This window comes from Entelurus aequoreus, linkage group LG23, assembly GCF_033978785.1.
Source record: "Entelurus aequoreus isolate RoL-2023_Sb linkage group LG23, RoL_Eaeq_v1.1, whole genome shotgun sequence".
Classification (NCBI taxonomy): domain Eukaryota; kingdom Metazoa; phylum Chordata; class Actinopteri; order Syngnathiformes; family Syngnathidae; genus Entelurus; species Entelurus aequoreus.
Window position 1 is genome coordinate 24,564,304 of NC_084753.1, and position 17,921 is coordinate 24,582,224.

The following is a 17,921-nucleotide window of genomic DNA, read 5'->3' on the forward strand; positions in this document are numbered from 1 at the left end:
ACTCCCTCTTGAAGCTCGCCGAGAGAATGCCAAGAGTGTGCAAAACACTAATCAGAGCAAAGGGTGGCTATTTTGAAGAAACTAGAATATAAAACATGTTTCCAGTTATTTCACCTTTTTTGTTAAGAACATAACTCCACATGTGTTCATTCATAGTTTGGATGCCTTCAATGACTGTGTGTGTTACACACACTTGATATAGTAATGATTATTTAATGGCATTGTTGCAGATGCAGAGGAGATCAAGCCCTGCCCTCGCTGTGGCGCCTACATCATGAAGACCAACGACGGCAGCTGTAATCGCATGAACTGCACTGTGTGCGCCTGTCAGTTCTGCTGGCTGTGTATGCAAGAGATCACCGATGTGCACTACCTCAGGTATGACCATTTCTTATTTTAATCAATAATATCATCTAATATATACGTGTGCCCCCAGTCCCTCAGGGTGTACGTTCTGGGGGAAGAAGCCGTGGTCGCAAACACGCAAAGTCCTGTGGCAGGTGGGCATGCTGCTGGGAGCTCCCGTGGTAATCTCCCTCATAGCGGGCATCGCTATACCCGTCATCATAGTGGGCATACCCATCTACATGGGACGCAAGGTACACCTGTTTCTCTACGTCCCAACAAGAAGCCTGTTGATTTTGAACTATGCCTGGAGCAAGAGGATTGTTTTGGGTGGAATCAAAGTTCAAACTGGTAAGAGCTTTAGTCCTTGGCAGCACTCTCATATACAAACCCCAAAACCAGTGAAGTTGGCACGTTGTGTAAATGGTAAATAAAAACAGAATACAATGATTTTCTAATCCTTTTCAAATTATATTCAATTGAATAGACTGCAAAGACAAGATACTTAATGTTCGAACCGGTATACTTAGTTATTTTTTGCAAATATTAGCTAATTTGGAATTTGATGCCTGCAACATGTTTCAAAAAAACTGGCACAAAAGGCAAAAAAGACGGAGAAAGTTGAGGAATGCTCATCAAACAATTATTTGGAACATCCCACAGGTGAACAGGCTAATTGGGAACACGTGGGTGCCATAATTGGGTATAAAAGCAGCTTCCATGAAATGCTCAGTCATTCACAAACAAGGATGGGACGAGGGTCACCACTTTGTGAACAGATGCATGAGCAAATTGTCCAACAGTTTAAGAACAACATTTCTCAACAAGCTATTGCAAGGAATTTAGGGATTTCACCATCTACGGTCTGTAATATCATCACAAGGTTCAGAGAATCTGGAGAAATCACTGCACGTAGCGGCATGGACGAAAACCAACATTGAATGCCCTTGAACTTAATCCCTCAGGCGGTACTGCATCAAAAAGCGATATCAGTGTGTAAAGGATATCACCACATGAGCTCAGGAACACTTCAGAAAATAACTGTCAGTAACTACAGTTGGTCGCTACATCTGTAAGTGCAAGTTAACACTAGAAGTCCCAGCATTTTTCTGTCTACCTAGAAGACCCAGAGAGGGGTCATTTGGCCCGACGCTTTTCCCGAATACACTAATCACTCATTTTGTTATGGTAATGAGGCTGTTAGGGGCAGTTTGTCTAGGTAGACAGAAAAATTATACATGTGGGAAATGCCGAAAGGAGCAATGGCAGTGCCAGGATTGTGAGTGACTGCTCAAATGTATGTCAGTCACGTTTACATGGACATGGTTTTTCATTCTTTGTAAATATGCTTTTTTCTTTGTAAATTTTTTTTTTTAAACTATTTTTGGCACACAAAAATAACAATTGCTTCTGCAACAACCCTCCACACCAAAACTGGGAAAACAGTTGCTTTTTCATTCTTTGTAAATATGTTTTGTTTTGTATTTTTTTTAACAATAAATGTCAGAGTGTTGATCCCTTCATTCTGTTGATCCTTGCAAAAACACACACAACCTACCTCAGAACTAAAGCTTGAGCTGTAAGGTCCCCTCCCCCACACAGGCTCAAGTGGCCCCCTGCCGTGTGCCACTAACAGCCACATTTTCATAACAAAAGGAGTGTCCACAGGGGGGACTAGGGGTCAAATGACCCTCTTGTGTGTTTTCTAGGTAAAAATGTCAATTGACCCTTCTCTGGGACTTCGCGTGTTAAGACACTACTTTGCAAAGCAAAACCCATTCAACAACACCCAGAAAGGCCGCCGGCTTCGCTCATCTAAGATGGACTGATGCAAAGTGGAAAAGTGTTCTGTGGTCTGATGTGTCCACATTTCAAATTGTTTTTGGAAACTGTGGACGTTGTGTCCTCCGGAACAACGAGGAAAATAACCATTGTTATAGGCGCAAAGTTCAAAAGTCAGCATCTGTGATGGTATGGGGGTGTATTAGTGCCCAAGGCATGGGTAACTTACACATCTGTGAAGGCACCATTGATGCTGAAAGGTACATATAGGTTTTGGAGAAACATATGTTGCCATCCAAGCAACGTCTTTTTCATGGTCGCCCCTGCTTATATCAGCAAGACAATGCCAGGCCACATTCTGCACGTGTTCCAACAGCGTGGCAAAAAAAAAAATGTTTCTCAGTTCGAACAAATAAATATCTTGTCTTTGCAGTTTGTTCAATTGAATATAAGTTGAAAAGGATTTGCAAATCATTGTATTCTGTTTTTATTTACGAATTACACAACGTGCCAATTAAACTGGTTTTGGGTTTTGTACTTTATGGGTTTATGGTCCTACATCAAAGCAAGAACCCTATTGATTTTAATGGTGGTCAAAATGGCTGAGGTCAAAAGCCACATTCTTTTGAAATATGTGGTCCTTGTCAATCAATGTCAAAACCTTACTCTGTTTATTGTCTTATATCGAAGCAAGAATCCTATTCATTTTATGTGGCACATCATGGCCAAGGTAGCCGGAGTCAAAGGTAAAAACAGAGCAATACATTTACAGTTATTATCCAGTCAGAGCTATGAGTCAACTTTCTGACATTTTTTCTCCTGTATTAAAAGCAAGAACTATATTGATTTTGAATGATGAATGCCAAGATGTAGGCAGGTTCAAAGGTCACACCACTTGGTCTGTGCTCCTTTACACAATGTTAGACTGCTCTGAACATTTATGGGTGTTGTTGTTTTCTGAATGTCAAATCAAGCGCACTGTTGATTTTAAGTGATGTCTGGCACAACATGGCGAAGGTTTGAGGGGGCCAATGAACACATTGTGCATATGTTTCTTAAGTCAATTCATTTTCAAGCTTTCGAGAAATATTGTCTTATCATTAAAGCAAAAACCTTAAATTTATTTTGATTGATGTCTGGCATCATGGATGGAAGAAGAGAACATTTCGTATAAAAACAAATGAAAAAGAAAGTTGCCATCTGAACTTTTGGATGTGTTTTCAGCCATCTTGAATCCAACATGTTAAGTGGTATATTCTTCCTCCACCACAAATTGGCAGTATAATGACCTCATAAGTGGAAACCAGGTAGAGAAAAATGTTGTATAATGGTCTACACAACCCAAAATATGATGTCCACTACATGGAGGCCAGTTTCAAGGAGGTTAAAGCCCAGCAAGAACCCTATTGACTTTGAATGATATCTAGCTCAAGATGGCCAAGACAGCAGGGGTCTAAGGCAGTGAGTGATGTGGTACACGGGCTCCATCTAAGCCAAAAAAATATCACTTGATTAAAGTAAAGAGTTTTCTTTTCCTTTACTCAAGCACAGCGTTACTGTTCAAACTATCTGTAATGTTACAGTCACCAAAAATATGAAATATACAGTCGTGGTCAAAAGTTTACATACACTTGTGAAGGACATAATGTCATGGCTGTCTTGAGTTTCCAATAAACTCTTATTTTTTTGTGATAGAATGATTGGAGCTCATACTTGTTGGTCACAAAAAACATTCATGAAGTTTGGTTCTTTTATGAATTTATTATGGGTCTACTGAAAATGTGACCAAATCTGCTCGGTCAAAAGTATACATACAGCAACATACACTATATTGCCAAAAGTATTTGGCCACCCTACCAAATGATCAGAATCAGGTGTCCTAATCACTTGGCCCGGCCACAGGTGTATAACATCAAGCACTTAGGCATGGAGACTGTTTCTACAGTGATTTCCAGCATGGAACCGTCATAGGATGCCACCTGTTCAACAAATTTAGTCATGAAATTTCTTCACCCCTAAATATTCCAAAGTCAACTTTGGGCTTTATTATAAAAAAATGGAAGAGTTTGGGAACAACAGCAACTCAGCCACCAAGTGGTAGGCCACGTCGACTGACAGAGAGGGGTCAGCGGATGCTGAAGCGCATAGTGCAAAGACTTTCTGCACAGTCAGTTGCTACAGAGCTCCAAACTTCATGTGACCTTCCAATTAGCCCACGTACAGTACGCAGAGAGCTTCATGGAATGGGTTTCCATGTCTTTGAGCAGCTGCATCTAAGCCATACATCCCCAAGTCCAATGCAAAGCGTCGGATTCAGTGGTGTAAAGCACGTCGCCACTGGACTCTAGAGCAGTGGAGACGCGTTCTCTGGAGTGATGAATCACGCTTTTCCATCTGGCAATTGGATGGACGAGTCTGGGTTTGGAGTTTGCCAGGAGAACGCTACATTTCGGACTGCATTGTGCCGAGTGTGAAATATGGTGGATCAGGAATTATGGTGTAGGGTTGTTTTTCAGGAGTTGGGCTTGGCCCCTTAGTTCCAGTGAAATGAACTTTGAATGCTCCAGGATACCAAAACATTTTGGACAATTCCATGCTCCCAACCTTGTGGGAACAGTTTGGAGCGGGCCCCTTCCTCTTCCAACCTGACTGTGCACTAGTGCACAAAGCAAGGTCCATACAGACATGGATGACAGAGTCTGGTGTGGATGAACTTGACTGGCCTGCACAGAGTCCCGACCTGTACCCAAAAGAACACCTTTGGGATGAATTAGAACGGAGACTGAGAGCCAGGCCTTCTCGGACAATATCAGTGATTGACCTCACCAATGTGCTTTTGGAAGAATGGTGGAAAATTCCTATAAACACACTCCACAACCTTGTGGACAGCCTTCCCAGAAGAGTTGAAGCTGTAATAGCTGCAAAAGGTGGACCGACATCACATTAAACCCTATGGGTTAGCAATGGGATGGCACTTCAAGTTCATATGTGCGTCAATGCAGGTGGCCAATTACATTATCAATTTTGGTAATGTAGAAAAGTTATAATCAAATCAAATTAGCTTCATTGACGACACCTGTTGACTTCTCTGAGCCCATTTAAATAGGGCTCATGTGATGCAGTCATTAGACTCGGTTACAAACGCGACAATGGGAAAGTCAAAGGAACTCAGCACAGATCTGAAAAAACTAATCATTGACTTGAACAAGTCAGGAAAGTCACTTCAAGCCATTTCAAAGCAGCTTAAGGTCCCAAGAGCAACTGTGCAGACAATTGTTCGTAAGTATAAAGTGCATCGCACAGTTTTGTCACTGCCACGATCAGGAAGAAAACACAAGCTATCACTTGCTGCTGAGAGAAAATTGGTCTGGATGATCAAGAGTCAACCGAGAACCACCAAAAACCACGTCTGCAATGAATTGGAAGCTGCTGGAACACAGGTGTCAGTGTGTCAGAGTCGGAACCTGGGGTGTGCATCGGTTAGGGACATCTCTGCGCTGCTGACCCGTCTCCGCTCGGGATGGTTTCCTGCTGGCCCCACTATGGACTGGACTCTCACTATTATGTTAGATCCACTATGGACTGGACTTTCACAATATTATGTCAGACCCACTCGACATCCATTGCTTTCGGTCTCCCCTAGAGGGGGGGTTACCCACATATGCGGTCCTCTCCAAGGTTTCTCATAGTCATTCACATCGACGTCCCACTGGGGTGAGTTTTTCCTTGCCCTTATGTGGGCTCTGTACCGCGGATGTCGTTGTGGCTTGTGCAGCCCTTTGAGACACTTGTGATTTAGGGCTATATAAATAAATATTGATTGATTGATTGATTGAGTGTCCACAGTCAAGCGTGATTTGCATAGCCATGGACTGAGTGGCTGCCATGCAAGAAGGAAGCCCTTGCTCCAGAAGCGACACCTTAAGGCTCGTCTAAAGTTTGCTGCTGATCACATGGACAAAGATAAGACCTTCTGGAGGAAAGTTCTGTGGTCAGAAGAAACAAAAATTGAGCTGTTTGGTCACAATACCCAGCAATATGTTTGGAGGAGAAAAGGTGAGGCCTTTAATCCCAGGAACACCACTCCTGCCGTCAAGCATGGTGGTGGTAGTATTATGCTTTGGGCCTGTTTTGCTGCCAATGGAACTGGTGCTTTACAGAGAGTATATGGGACAATAAAAAGGAGGATCACCTCCAAATTCTTCAGGACAACCTAAAATCATCAGCCCGGAGGTTGGGTCTTGTGCGCAGTTGGGTGTTCCAACAGGACAATGACCCCAAACAAACGTCAAAAGTGGTAAAGGAATGGCTAAATTAGGCTACAATGAAGGTTTTTGTCACGGCGCAGGCTCGAACCCGCTTTCCCCTGGCAGCTGGGTCTGCCACACCTCCGCTGGCAGCGCGCCGAGACACGCCCCTGCTCGCGCTGGCCGCGTCACGCCCACATGCCGGCAAGGGGGTGGCCGATCTGCAATCTGCACCCCTGGGACTGATGAGGGCGAGCTGTATAAAGACCAGTGGACCCAAGGATCCTTGCGGGAACTTAATTACCCTTTGTGTACCGTAAGCCGACAAGCCTTATGCTCGCTGTTTCTCTCTGCGTTTTCCCTCCGTCTCTGACGTCCTTGTTGTCCTCCCACAGTGCCTTCCCGAGTCTTACCCTTTGTGATCTCCCGTTGTTCCCCTGTGGATTTGGACTGCCTTCCTCGATCCTCGACCCTCGTCTGGACACGGACTTTGTTGCTTCTCTCCTGCCCTCGACAGCTTGCCTGTGCACGGACTGCCCTCCTGCTTTGTCCCTCCTCTCGCTCTCCTCAACACTTGGTAACACACTCTTCAGCTAACCATACACATAGCCTCAAACATACACACTCTTGGGTTTTGTCACACACTCCATTCTATAGTTCTAGTTAGTATTGTTTATGATTATTATATAAACATTGTCATATATATATAATAAATCATAGAACTTTACTGCCCCCTGGTGTCTGTGCCGTCAACTCCTTCTCAGTACATAACAGTTTTAGGATGGCCTTCCCAAAGTCCTGACTTAAACCCCATTGAAAACATGTAGACATTGCTGAAGAAACAAGTCTATGTCAGAAAACCAACACATTTAGCTGAACTGCACCAATTTTGTCAAGAAGAGTGGTCAAAAATTCTACCAGAAGCTTGCCAGAAGCTTGTGGATGGCTACCAAAAGCGCCTTATTTCAGTAAAACTTGCCAAGGGACATGTAACCAAATATTAACATTGCTGTATGTATACTTTTGACCCAGCAGATTTGGTCACATTTTCAGTAGACCCATAATAAATTCAGAAAAAAGAACCAAACTTCATGAATGTTTTTTGTGACGAACAAGTATGGGCTCCAATCACTCTATCACAAAAAAGTAAGAGTTGTAGAAATTATTGGTAACTCAAGACAGCCATGACATACATTAATGTATATTCTTTAAAAGTGTATGTAAACTTTTGACCACGACTGTACACGTTATTCTTGTTTTTTTTTAGAGCATTTTCGTCTTAAATTAAAGCAAGTCAGGCATAATTTTTTACTGATCTACAGACCTTCACAGTTTGTCCTAAAGCTCAACAAGAACCCTGTTGATTTTTAATATCTGGCTCAATATGTCCAAGACAGCAGGTTTAAAGGTCAAAAGTTATTATCTATTTTTAGCAATTTTCAGACATTTTCATCTTAAATTAAAGCAAGCCAGGCATAATTTTTCACTAATCTATATACTTTCACAGTTTGTCCTAAAGCACAACAAGAATCTTGATGATTTTGAATGATGTTTGGCATAAGATCAGGTTATAGTTATCATGTAATGTTTGAATGCTGGGTTATATATATGCTATAGATTATGATCATTTTCACCAACAATTGAACTATTGTGTTTTTGTTTTTGAAGGTCCATGGTCGCTGTAAGAAGAACAATATCTCAGGAAGTAAGCACTACTTGACGGTGGCCAGCGGCGTGATGATGTCAGTGTTTGTGTCGCCCGTCATAGCAGCGGTCACTGTAGGTAAGGAGGAATTGAGTGGGATGAGAATTATACAACAAATTGTTGGTGCTTTTGTATCACAAGGTAGCATTTTGATGACCACACGCATACATTCCCAAATATTTTGCATCGAGGCAACGTCCTTGACCATGCCTAATTTGTTGCGATTGGTCAGGGGTTAAGGATGGACTCTGAAAACTTGCACATACAGCAGACCTGGGCAATCCGGCCCGCCGGACTTCCGACATCATTTTTTTAGACCTTTAACATCAAAACTGTAGCTGCCATTATGATGTGCAGTGATGTTTTTAAATGACCGTGAGTCTTGAACTATAGAAAGTATTTCAATGTTTGAAATCTGTGCTTTTGGGTGTTATAGGAGTTATTACGGTAATCTACGTCACAGCAGCTCAGACCAGGAACAAAGCAGAGTGGGCGTGGTTTGTTTTCAGAGCAGCCAGCCCCAGACGCATGTGTCAGGAACAGATGCGGAAGCAGATTTTTACAACAAATTTCTGCATAAAATTGATAATATGTCATATTGTTGGTGTTTATTACACATTGCATTCATATTTTGCTGTTTTTTACATTTTTGTTGTGTTTTGCTTGATTGTAAAAGATACACAACTATTGAGTAGCTGGTCTGAGAAGTAAAAGAGGAGCGACGTTCATATGTTGTTAATATTCAGTGTTTTATTGTTCATAGTGAATATTGTAAATCCCACTTGCTTTATTTACATGTACATTTTGGGTGTCCCATTCAGTAACAAACCGTAAAATTCCATTCCGTTTTTTTGAGGTGGTCTGTCATAACTTTTTTAGAACTATATCAGACATTGGGACAATTTGGTATTAGTGTTCCTGAAAAAAAGGGACCCAAACACACATACTGTACAGCAGATTTTTACAGATAAATGTGTATATATCATTTATACACACACATTGGCCCCCCAGAAAAAATGTTTTCTCTCAATGTGGGAGTCAAAATATTTGCCCAGGCCTGACATACAGGATAAGGCCTACCGGTATTTAAATAGTACCCTGTCTTGGAAAGGCTCCCTCTAGTGTTTACTCTGTTGTATCACAGTAAGAAACTATACTGTATGTCTAATTCTCTCTGTCAAATTGCTTGATTTTTTTGTTTGTTTTGCAGGTGTAGGCATGCCGCTCATGTTGACGTACGTGTACGGTGTGGTGCCCATGTCGCTCTGCAGGAACGGCTGGTGTCGACCCAACAGCGAGTCCCCTGACACACACAAGATTCAACTGGAGGACTTGGCTAGCTGTAAGTTCACGACTCACATGTAACTGATCCCTATTTGATTCTTTAAATATCAAACTGTTGCCAAAAAAAATAATATTACGAGGCCAGTTGCATTCAGATGACATTAGATTAGATCCGTTTTGGATGACATGATATTATTTCTGATGATTTTAATCAGTTCATATTTAATTATTGTATTTTCCAAAATAAAAGTCACTACTTTTTCCTACGCTTTTTGGGGTTTATACAAAACCCCAAAATTAGTGAAGTTGGCACGTTGTGTAAATGGTAAATAAAAACAGAATACAATGATTTGCAAATCATTTTCAACCTATATTCAATTGAATAGACTGCAAAAGACAAGATATTTAACGTTCGAACTGGAAAACTTTGTTATTTTTTGCAAATATTAGCTCATTTAGAAGTTGATGCCTGCAACATGTTTCAATAAAGCTGGCACAAGTGGCAAAAAAGACTGAGAAAGTTGAGGAATGCTCATCAAACACTTATTTGGAACATGCTACAGGTGAACAGACTAATTGGGAACAGGTGGGTGCCATGGATGGGTATAAAAGCAACTTCCATGAAATGCTCAGTCATTCACAAACAAGGATGGGGTGAGGGTCACCACTTTGTGAACAAATGCATGAGCAAATTAAGAACATTTCTCAACAAGCTATTGCAAGGAATTCAGGGGTTTCACCATCTACGTACGGTCTGTAACAAAAGGTTCAAAGAATCTGAAAAAATCACTGCACGTAACATTGATTGCCCGTGACCTTTGATCCCTCAGGCGGTAGTGCATCAAAAAGTGACATCAGTGTGTAAAGGATATCACCACATGGGCTCAGGAACACTTCAGAAAACCACTGTCAGTAACTACAGTGCGTCGCTACATTTGTAAGTGCAAGTTAAAACTCTACTATGCAAAGCCAAAGCCATTCATCAACAACACCCAGAAACTTATTCAATTGAATATAAGTTGAAAGGGATTTGCAAATCATTGTATTCTTGATTCAGGGCAGCTCGGTGGCACAGGGGTTAGTGCATGTGCCTCACAATACGAAGGTCCTGAGTAGTCCTGAATTCAATCCCGGGCTCGGGATCTTTCTGTGTGGAGTTTGCATATTCTCCCCGTGACTGCGTGGGTTCCCTCCGGGTACTCCGGCTTCCTCCCGCCTCCAAAGACATGCACATGGGGATAGGTTGATTGGCAACACTAAATGGTCCCTAGTGTGTGAATGTGAGTGTGAATGGTGTCTGTCTATATGTGTTGGCCCTGTGATGAGGTGGCGACTTGTCCAGGGTGTACCCTGCCTTCCGCTCAAATGCAGCTGAGATAGGCACCCCCCGCGACCCCAAAAGGGACAAGCGGTAGAAAATGGATGGATGGATGTATTCTGGATTTATTTACAAATTACACAACGTGCCAACTTCACTGGTTTTGTGTTTTGTAAATCTATTTGTGATGGACGATTCAATTCGCATCTCAATACATTGGTTACGATGCGATTAAAAAACGATTTATGTATAAAACAGAAGGATTCGTTGCGATACGATTTAGTGTATGAACGGTTCAATAAGATTGGACACGGTGTATGAATTATTTGATTCTATGGTTAACATTTGTTGATGGACACATTCTTTTTTACACCACAAAAGAACAAATGCATTCCTTCCTGTGTGTATGCTCCTCATGTTAAGAGATTTAGATTCACCTTCACTGTCATTGAACTGGGGGGTTCCAACAAGACTAGGGGGGAGGTACTCCCACAGAGCCACACAAAGACACAAGCATGAAAATGGCACTAAAAACAGATATATAAAAAATGCTACAAGAAAATGAATACTGAAAGTGCGATGAGTAGAAAAACTGAAGGGTAGCGCAATAAATATAAAATATATATACGGAAGGTGCAACGGATGTACATAAAGTGTGCAATAAAAGATGCAAGAGTTCAGGATGAGGTAGTTTGAGTTATTGTTTCATGGATGTGGAGGTTTGTTTGTGTCTTTATCACATCAAATTATGCTGACAATTTCATTGAAAACAAATTCAGTGTGAAATACTTGTGTCATATTCAATATTTTCAACAAAACAGACCATCTCAAAAACAGAATAAACTCTCTGTTTTTACTGCCCATAATGAGCTCTTTAGTCTTTAGGTTGTTGTTGAAGCACCAAAGAGACAATTTACCATGGATACATCAAACCACGGCGGTGTCGTCCGCATATTTGATAATCCAGTTGGTTGGGTGGGTCGCAGTACAGTCGTGTGTACAGTAGAGGGCTCAAGACGCACCCTTGGGGTGATCCAGTCCTGCGTCTCACCGACTGTGGGCGGCTTGAGAGGACGTTTTTCATCCAGTTGGAGCTGCAGGAGTTTTTTGTAAAGAATATCCGGGATGATGGTGTTGCTGTATTCCACCAAGAGCATCCTCACATAGCTCTTCTTGGTCTCCAGGTGACTCAGCGCTGTGTGAAGCATTTAACCATGGCGTCCCCCGTTGACCGGTTTGCCCTACACGCAAACTGGTGGGGGTCGAAGCACAGGGAGGCAGTCTGTGAACACTTCATGATTACAGATGTCAGGGCTATTGGTCTGTAATCATTCAGGCTGTCTATGGCAGCTTTTTGGGGGATGGGGATGATGGTCTCCAGACATGTGTCAGGAAAAGATTGAACAGTTTTATGAGGATCACGGCCAGATGCACATGCTTTGATTCCCTTCCCCGGGATACTACTAGGGTTGTCCCGACACCAATATTTTGGTATTGTAATAAAGGGCACCACAAAAAATGGCATTATTAGCTTTATTTTAAGAAAAAGTCTTAGGGTACATTAAACATGTTTCTTATTGCAATCAAAGAACAATTTTGTCCTTAAATAAAATAATGAACATACTAGACAACTTGTCTTTTAGTTGTAAGTAAGCAAACAAAGACTCCTAATTAGTCTGCTGACATATGCAGTAACATATTGTGTCATTTATCATTCTATTATTTTGTCAAAATTATGAAGGACAAGCTGTAAAAATTGATTATTAATCTACTTTTTCATTTACTGTTAATATCTGCTTACTTTCCGTTTCAACATGTTCTATCTACACTTCTGTTAATGTGTAATAATCACTTATTCTTCTGTTGTTTGATACTTTACATTAGTTTTGGATGATAGCACAAATTTAGGTATCGATTCAATACCAAGTCGTTACAGGATCATACATTGGTCATATTCAAAGTCTTCACGTGTCCAGGGACGTATTTCCTGAGTTTATAAACATAATAAGAATTTTAAAAAAGGACCAAATATTTTGTGACGATAAAAAAATATAGATGTAACCATAGTGGTATCGACATGATACGCTCTTATAGTTGGTATCATTACAGTGGATGTCAGGTGTACATCCACCCATGGCATTTGTTTAAATTCAGGCGCGCTAGCTTTTGTTAGCGGTGACGCCGGGGAGCTATTGTATCCTCCTACGGTGTGTAGTGAAGCATGTTTAGCTATTCCTCGTCCTGCAGGGATTATACTTGTAAGAAACTCACTTTATTTGTCGCCAAGGAGGCGAGGATTAGTGATTTAGATGGATGGTAGCTGCTAGCTAGCTAGCCATGTTTTAAAGCACCCCTTCCTTAGGGCGTTTCAGTGTTATAACTTCACATTTATCGTCAATCTATACAACAAACCGAATGGTTCTTTTCCTCTTTGTTCTGGAGGACAAAAACAATTTTAAATGTAGACTTGTCAGACCACAGAATACTTTTCCACTTTGCTTCAGTCCATCTTAGATGAGATCGGGCCCGGCGAAGCCGGTGGCGTTTCTGGATGTTGTTGATAAATGGCATTGGCTTTGCACAGTAGTTTTAACTTTCACTTACAGATGTAGCGACAAACTGTATTTACTGAGAGTGGTTTTTTGAAGTGTTCCTGAGCCCATGTGGTGATATCCTTTACACACTGATGTCACTTGTTGATGCAGTACCGCCTTAGGGATCGAAGGTCACGGGCATTGCCGCTTACATGCAGTGACTTCTCCAGATTCTCTAGACCTTTTGATGATATTACGGATCGTAGATGGTGAAATCCCTAAATTCCTTGCAATAGCTCGTTGAGAAATGTTGTTCTTAAACTGTTGGACAATTTGCTCATGTATTTGTTCACAAAGTGGTGACCCTTGCCCCATCCTTGTTTGTGAATGACTGAGCATTTCATGGAAGCTGCTTTTATACCCAATCATGGCACCCACCTGTTCCTAATTAGCCTGTTCACCTGTGGGATGTTCCAAATAAGTGTTTGATGAGCATTCCTCAACTTTCTCAGTCTTTTTTGCCACTTGTGCTAGCTTTTTTGAAACATGTTGCAGGCATCAAATTCCAAATGAGCTAATATTTGCAAAAAATAACAAAGTTTACCAGTTCAAACGCTAAGTATTTTGTCTTTGCAGTCTATTCAATTGAATACAAGTTGAAAAGGATTTGCAAATCATTGTATTCTGTTTTTATTTACCATTTACACAACCTACCAACTTCACTGGTTTTGTGTTTTGTATTTCGTGATACAGATTTTAGGCCGTATCCCACATTCCTTGCAGGATAGTAGTGATTTTACAGTTTTTGATCAAGTATGTTCCACATCCTGTTCTGACATAGTTCTCCACTCCCCTTTTAGACCTTCTATTCTCTCACGTGGTCAGCGACCACTGGACGGCCCAGAGCAACCCTGTGCTCGGCGACGCCTCCGGCCTCCAGGAGGTCAGCGTGCAGGAAACCAGCTCCCTTCCGAGCACCAGCGCAGCGCCCGCCCCGCTCGGCGGATTTTTCCCAAAGGAGGAGGAGTCGGTTGAGCGTCCCGCATACGCCCAGGAGGACAGCCAATCAGAGCGCACACAAGTGCTTCCTTCCAGGTAAATAATTTTGTCGTTTATAGCTCCCGAATGGGTTGGCGCTCACACTTCCAGACGGATGGCGGCTTGTTCGTGTTTGATTCTGTTATGTCGGTGCAGGGACGGGACCAACATCGAAGTCCGCGTGGAAATCGAGACCCACCCCAGAGGCGCTCGCCAGTCCAGCCTTAGTAGCGTCCTGTCCAGCCGTAGCTTGTCAGCCGAGTCGCTGCAGGGACAGTCGGGGGTGGACGGAGGAGACAAGCCAGGAAGGGAAGAAGGGAGCGTGTTTCTAGAAACAGACCACGTATGATATGATGCACAGGGTCTACGTACGGGAATATAACACCCACTAAAAAGGGGGGCGGTGAACAGACGGATGGACCCGCAGGCCTCGGCCCGCCTTCTGCTCCCCAGACCCTCCCACCAGATGCCTTTAACCAATGAGGAAGAGGAGATCCATAGTTTGTGTGTGCTAGGAAGTTAGCATGCCACTGCAATCAGGAGAGCATTATAACCTCACAGCATGCTAGCTGGCGACTTCATTCATTCACCGGACGTCTTGTTTGTTGTCTCATCTCACCTGTAGCGACCCCCCCCCCCATCCCCCCATCATTAAATAAAGAGACCCTCGCATAAAGCATGATCACTTGGAAAGGACGGCAGGGGAGGACAGACGCAGAGTCAGCATCCGAAGGCGATTCATGCCTGAAAGGTGCATCGTGACTTCATGGTATGGACAAAAGTATTGGGACACGCGATAGAAAAAAAGCACGCTTTCAATTAGCTCAAAAAGGTTCATTATTTCTTCTTATTTATATACTTTTTCAAATGTTCTTGTAATCAGACCATATTTTTGGTATATTAGATGGAATCTACAGTCTTCTTCAGAAGGGTCACCTGACCACTGTGACTTGTTGCCTATGAGCTGTTCTTACAGGCGTGGCCAACCCGGCAGACCTGTCAAGTCTACCTGGTTTCCACTTTGCATCAGTCCATCTTAGATGAGCTCGGGCCCAGCGAAGCCGGCGGCGTTTCTGGGTGTTGTTGAAGAATGGCTTTCGCTTTGCATAGTAGAGTTTTAACTTGCACTTACAGATGCAGCGACAAACTGTAGTTACTGTCAGTGGTTTTCTGAAGTGTTCCTGAGCCCATGTGGTGATATCCCCCCAGAAGGTGACCCTTCTAAAGAAGTCTGCAGACGACAGTGGAAACATGTCAGGTAAAAATTCCATCTAATATACCGAAAATATGGTCGGATTACAAGAAAGTTTGAAAAAGCTTTCAATGACCCAAAATGTCTTACATCAGTGGTTGTCAAACTTTTTTCCACTGAGTACCACCTCAGAAAACACTCCAAGTACCACCGTATTGACCAACGTTAAAGTACAGTAGGTCAGTAAGCCTAAATATTCATTAAAAACAAGGCAGAGGTTTTATTTAACAAGTCGATTTAATATTGTCGGCCACTGTAACATTACACACAGTTTGAACGGTAACACTGTGTTTGAATATATTAGTGATTCTGCGTTACCCCAGTTTAGAGTCAACGAAGAGTTCAAATTCAAGATCCCTTAACTCAGGGGTGTCAAACTCGTTTTAATTGAGGGCCATATCGCAGTTATGTTGTTCTATCATCACACAATTGCTTTTGCATTTGATGGTTTGTTTTTTTATGTACAGCAATGTAATTTTTTTTGTAGATTTAACAGTAAAAAACTGGCAAAAATTTTACCCTAAAATTTAGAGTGTTTATTTTTCAGCAGGTTACTGTAAATGGAAAAAACAGTACCTCTGTTTTATCACGGTACAAAACTGGCAGCTCCGTTGATAGAATTTTACTGTAAAATTTACAGTGTTATTTTACTGTAAATATAAAACTGCATTTTTACAGTAAAATTCTGGCAACTTAGCTGCCGGATTTTACCGTAAAAAACGACAACTGTAGATTTTACCGTGTACTATTGTGAATAGCAAAACAGTACCACCATTTTTTACAGAAAAAAACTGGCAGGTCAGTCACAAAAATGTTACCGTAAAATTTACAGTGTTTTTTTCAGCATGTTACTGTAAATGGAAAAAACAGTACCACTGTTTTTCACTGTACAAAACTGGCAGCTCAGTTGATAGAATTTTACAGTGTTTTTTTTACTGTAAATATAAAACTGCATTTTTACAGTAAAATTCTGACAGGTCAGTTGCAAACATTTTACCGTAAATTTTATGGTGGTGTTTTTAGCATCTCACTGTAAATGGGAAAAACAGTACCACTTTTTTCATGGTACAAAACCAGCAGCTCAGTTGATAGAATTTTACAGTGGTTTTTTTTTTTACTGTAAATATAAAACTGCATTTTTACAGTAAAATTCTGGAAATTTAGCTGCCGGATTTTACCGTAAAAACGACAACTGTAGATTTTAGTGTGTACTATTGTGAATAGCAAAACAGTACCACCATTTTTTACAGTAAAATACTGGCAGCTCAGTTTTATGGTCAAAAAACAGTGGTACTGTTTTTTTTCCAAGTACAGTAAAATGCTGTAAAACTACAGTAACTTTCATAGTCGCTGTAAAATCTATTTATAAAATTTGACAATTTGATGAATAACTTGCTTTGAAATCATAAGTCAAGCAGATAAAAAGTATTAATTTTAACAAAAACATTGTTTGAATGTATGAAAATTTGTTAATAATATTTATGTTTGAAAAATATGCGATTGCATTGAGGCATGTGTTTTTTCTGTCAAAATGGAAACCACTAATACATTTAGTAAGAAAATGTAAAGTACTTTAATGACGTGGCAGATCTGGCCCCCTGGCCTTGAGTTTGACACCTGTGCCCTAACTAATTAGAACTGCATGGTTGGAGCTGACCCACCAGAGATTTGCTAACACACTTTAATTAATATGACATAATTAATGTCAAACTTTGAGTTTTTTCTTCATCGATCTCATAAAACTTACAAACAAAATGGTTGTAGACCCCCCCGCCGCTCAAGGAAATTCAATGAAACCAGTCGTGTAATTGCCACAAAACACTAACCTTCATAATTATACATGAATCGTCTTCAAAACAGATGGTTATACAACCCCTGGCAAAAAAATTATGGATGTTCATTCAGTTGTTTGAATAGCAGTTAACAGACATAACACAAAACTCTAGTAATCTCAAATGGCAACTTTCTGGCTTTAGGAAACATTAAAAGAAATTGAGACAGTAAATTGTGGTAGTCAGTAACAGATTCATTTTTAGATAGTTGTGTATTTGATGGTCGTGTCACTCTCCCAGGACAGAATGACTGTGTGATGAGCCAAGAAGACGCCAACAAGGAATCGTCGAACAAAAATCTTTATTTGTTTCAGCGAGCCTCAGACTGGAACTGCAGTTTCCAGGAGAAAGAGTGGGCCTGATTACTCCTCTCCTGTCCTCTTGGACAACTGTCCTTTAATACCTTTTAAACGAAGACCCTTACTCTTTGTAGTTCTAGCCTTGGAGACGGGCAATCTGGCCAGTCAATCTTTCCCTGACATTATTCCTCTGATCAGTTTGAGTCGGGTGACCTTCTGACCCCTATCCTTTACTCCTACCTGTGAGGGCTTTCTACCAGATGTTGTTAATGTTTTTGTTATCAC

At 41.4% G+C, this 17,921-nt stretch overlaps 1 protein-coding gene across 2 annotated transcripts in view; it reads left to right on the top strand.

Moving 5' to 3' along the window:
- Nucleotides 1-15,137, top strand: part of si:ch211-278j3.3 (E3 ubiquitin-protein ligase RNF19B) — a 96,697-nt gene extending 81,560 nt beyond the window's left edge. For both annotated transcript variants that reach the window (XM_062035005.1, XM_062035006.1), the window contains 6 exons: nt 231-378; nt 437-599; nt 8,043-8,157; nt 9,290-9,421; nt 14,076-14,310; nt 14,410-15,137. In XM_062035005.1, coding sequence (XP_061890989.1) covers nt 231-378; nt 437-599; nt 8,043-8,157; nt 9,290-9,421; nt 14,076-14,310; nt 14,410-14,602 — 986 coding nt within the window. In that variant the 3' untranslated portion in view covers nt 14,603-15,137. The remainder of the gene's footprint in view (nt 1-230; nt 379-436; nt 600-8,042; nt 8,158-9,289; nt 9,422-14,075; nt 14,311-14,409) is intronic.
- The last annotated feature ends 2,784 nt before the right edge of the window (nt 15,138-17,921 follow it).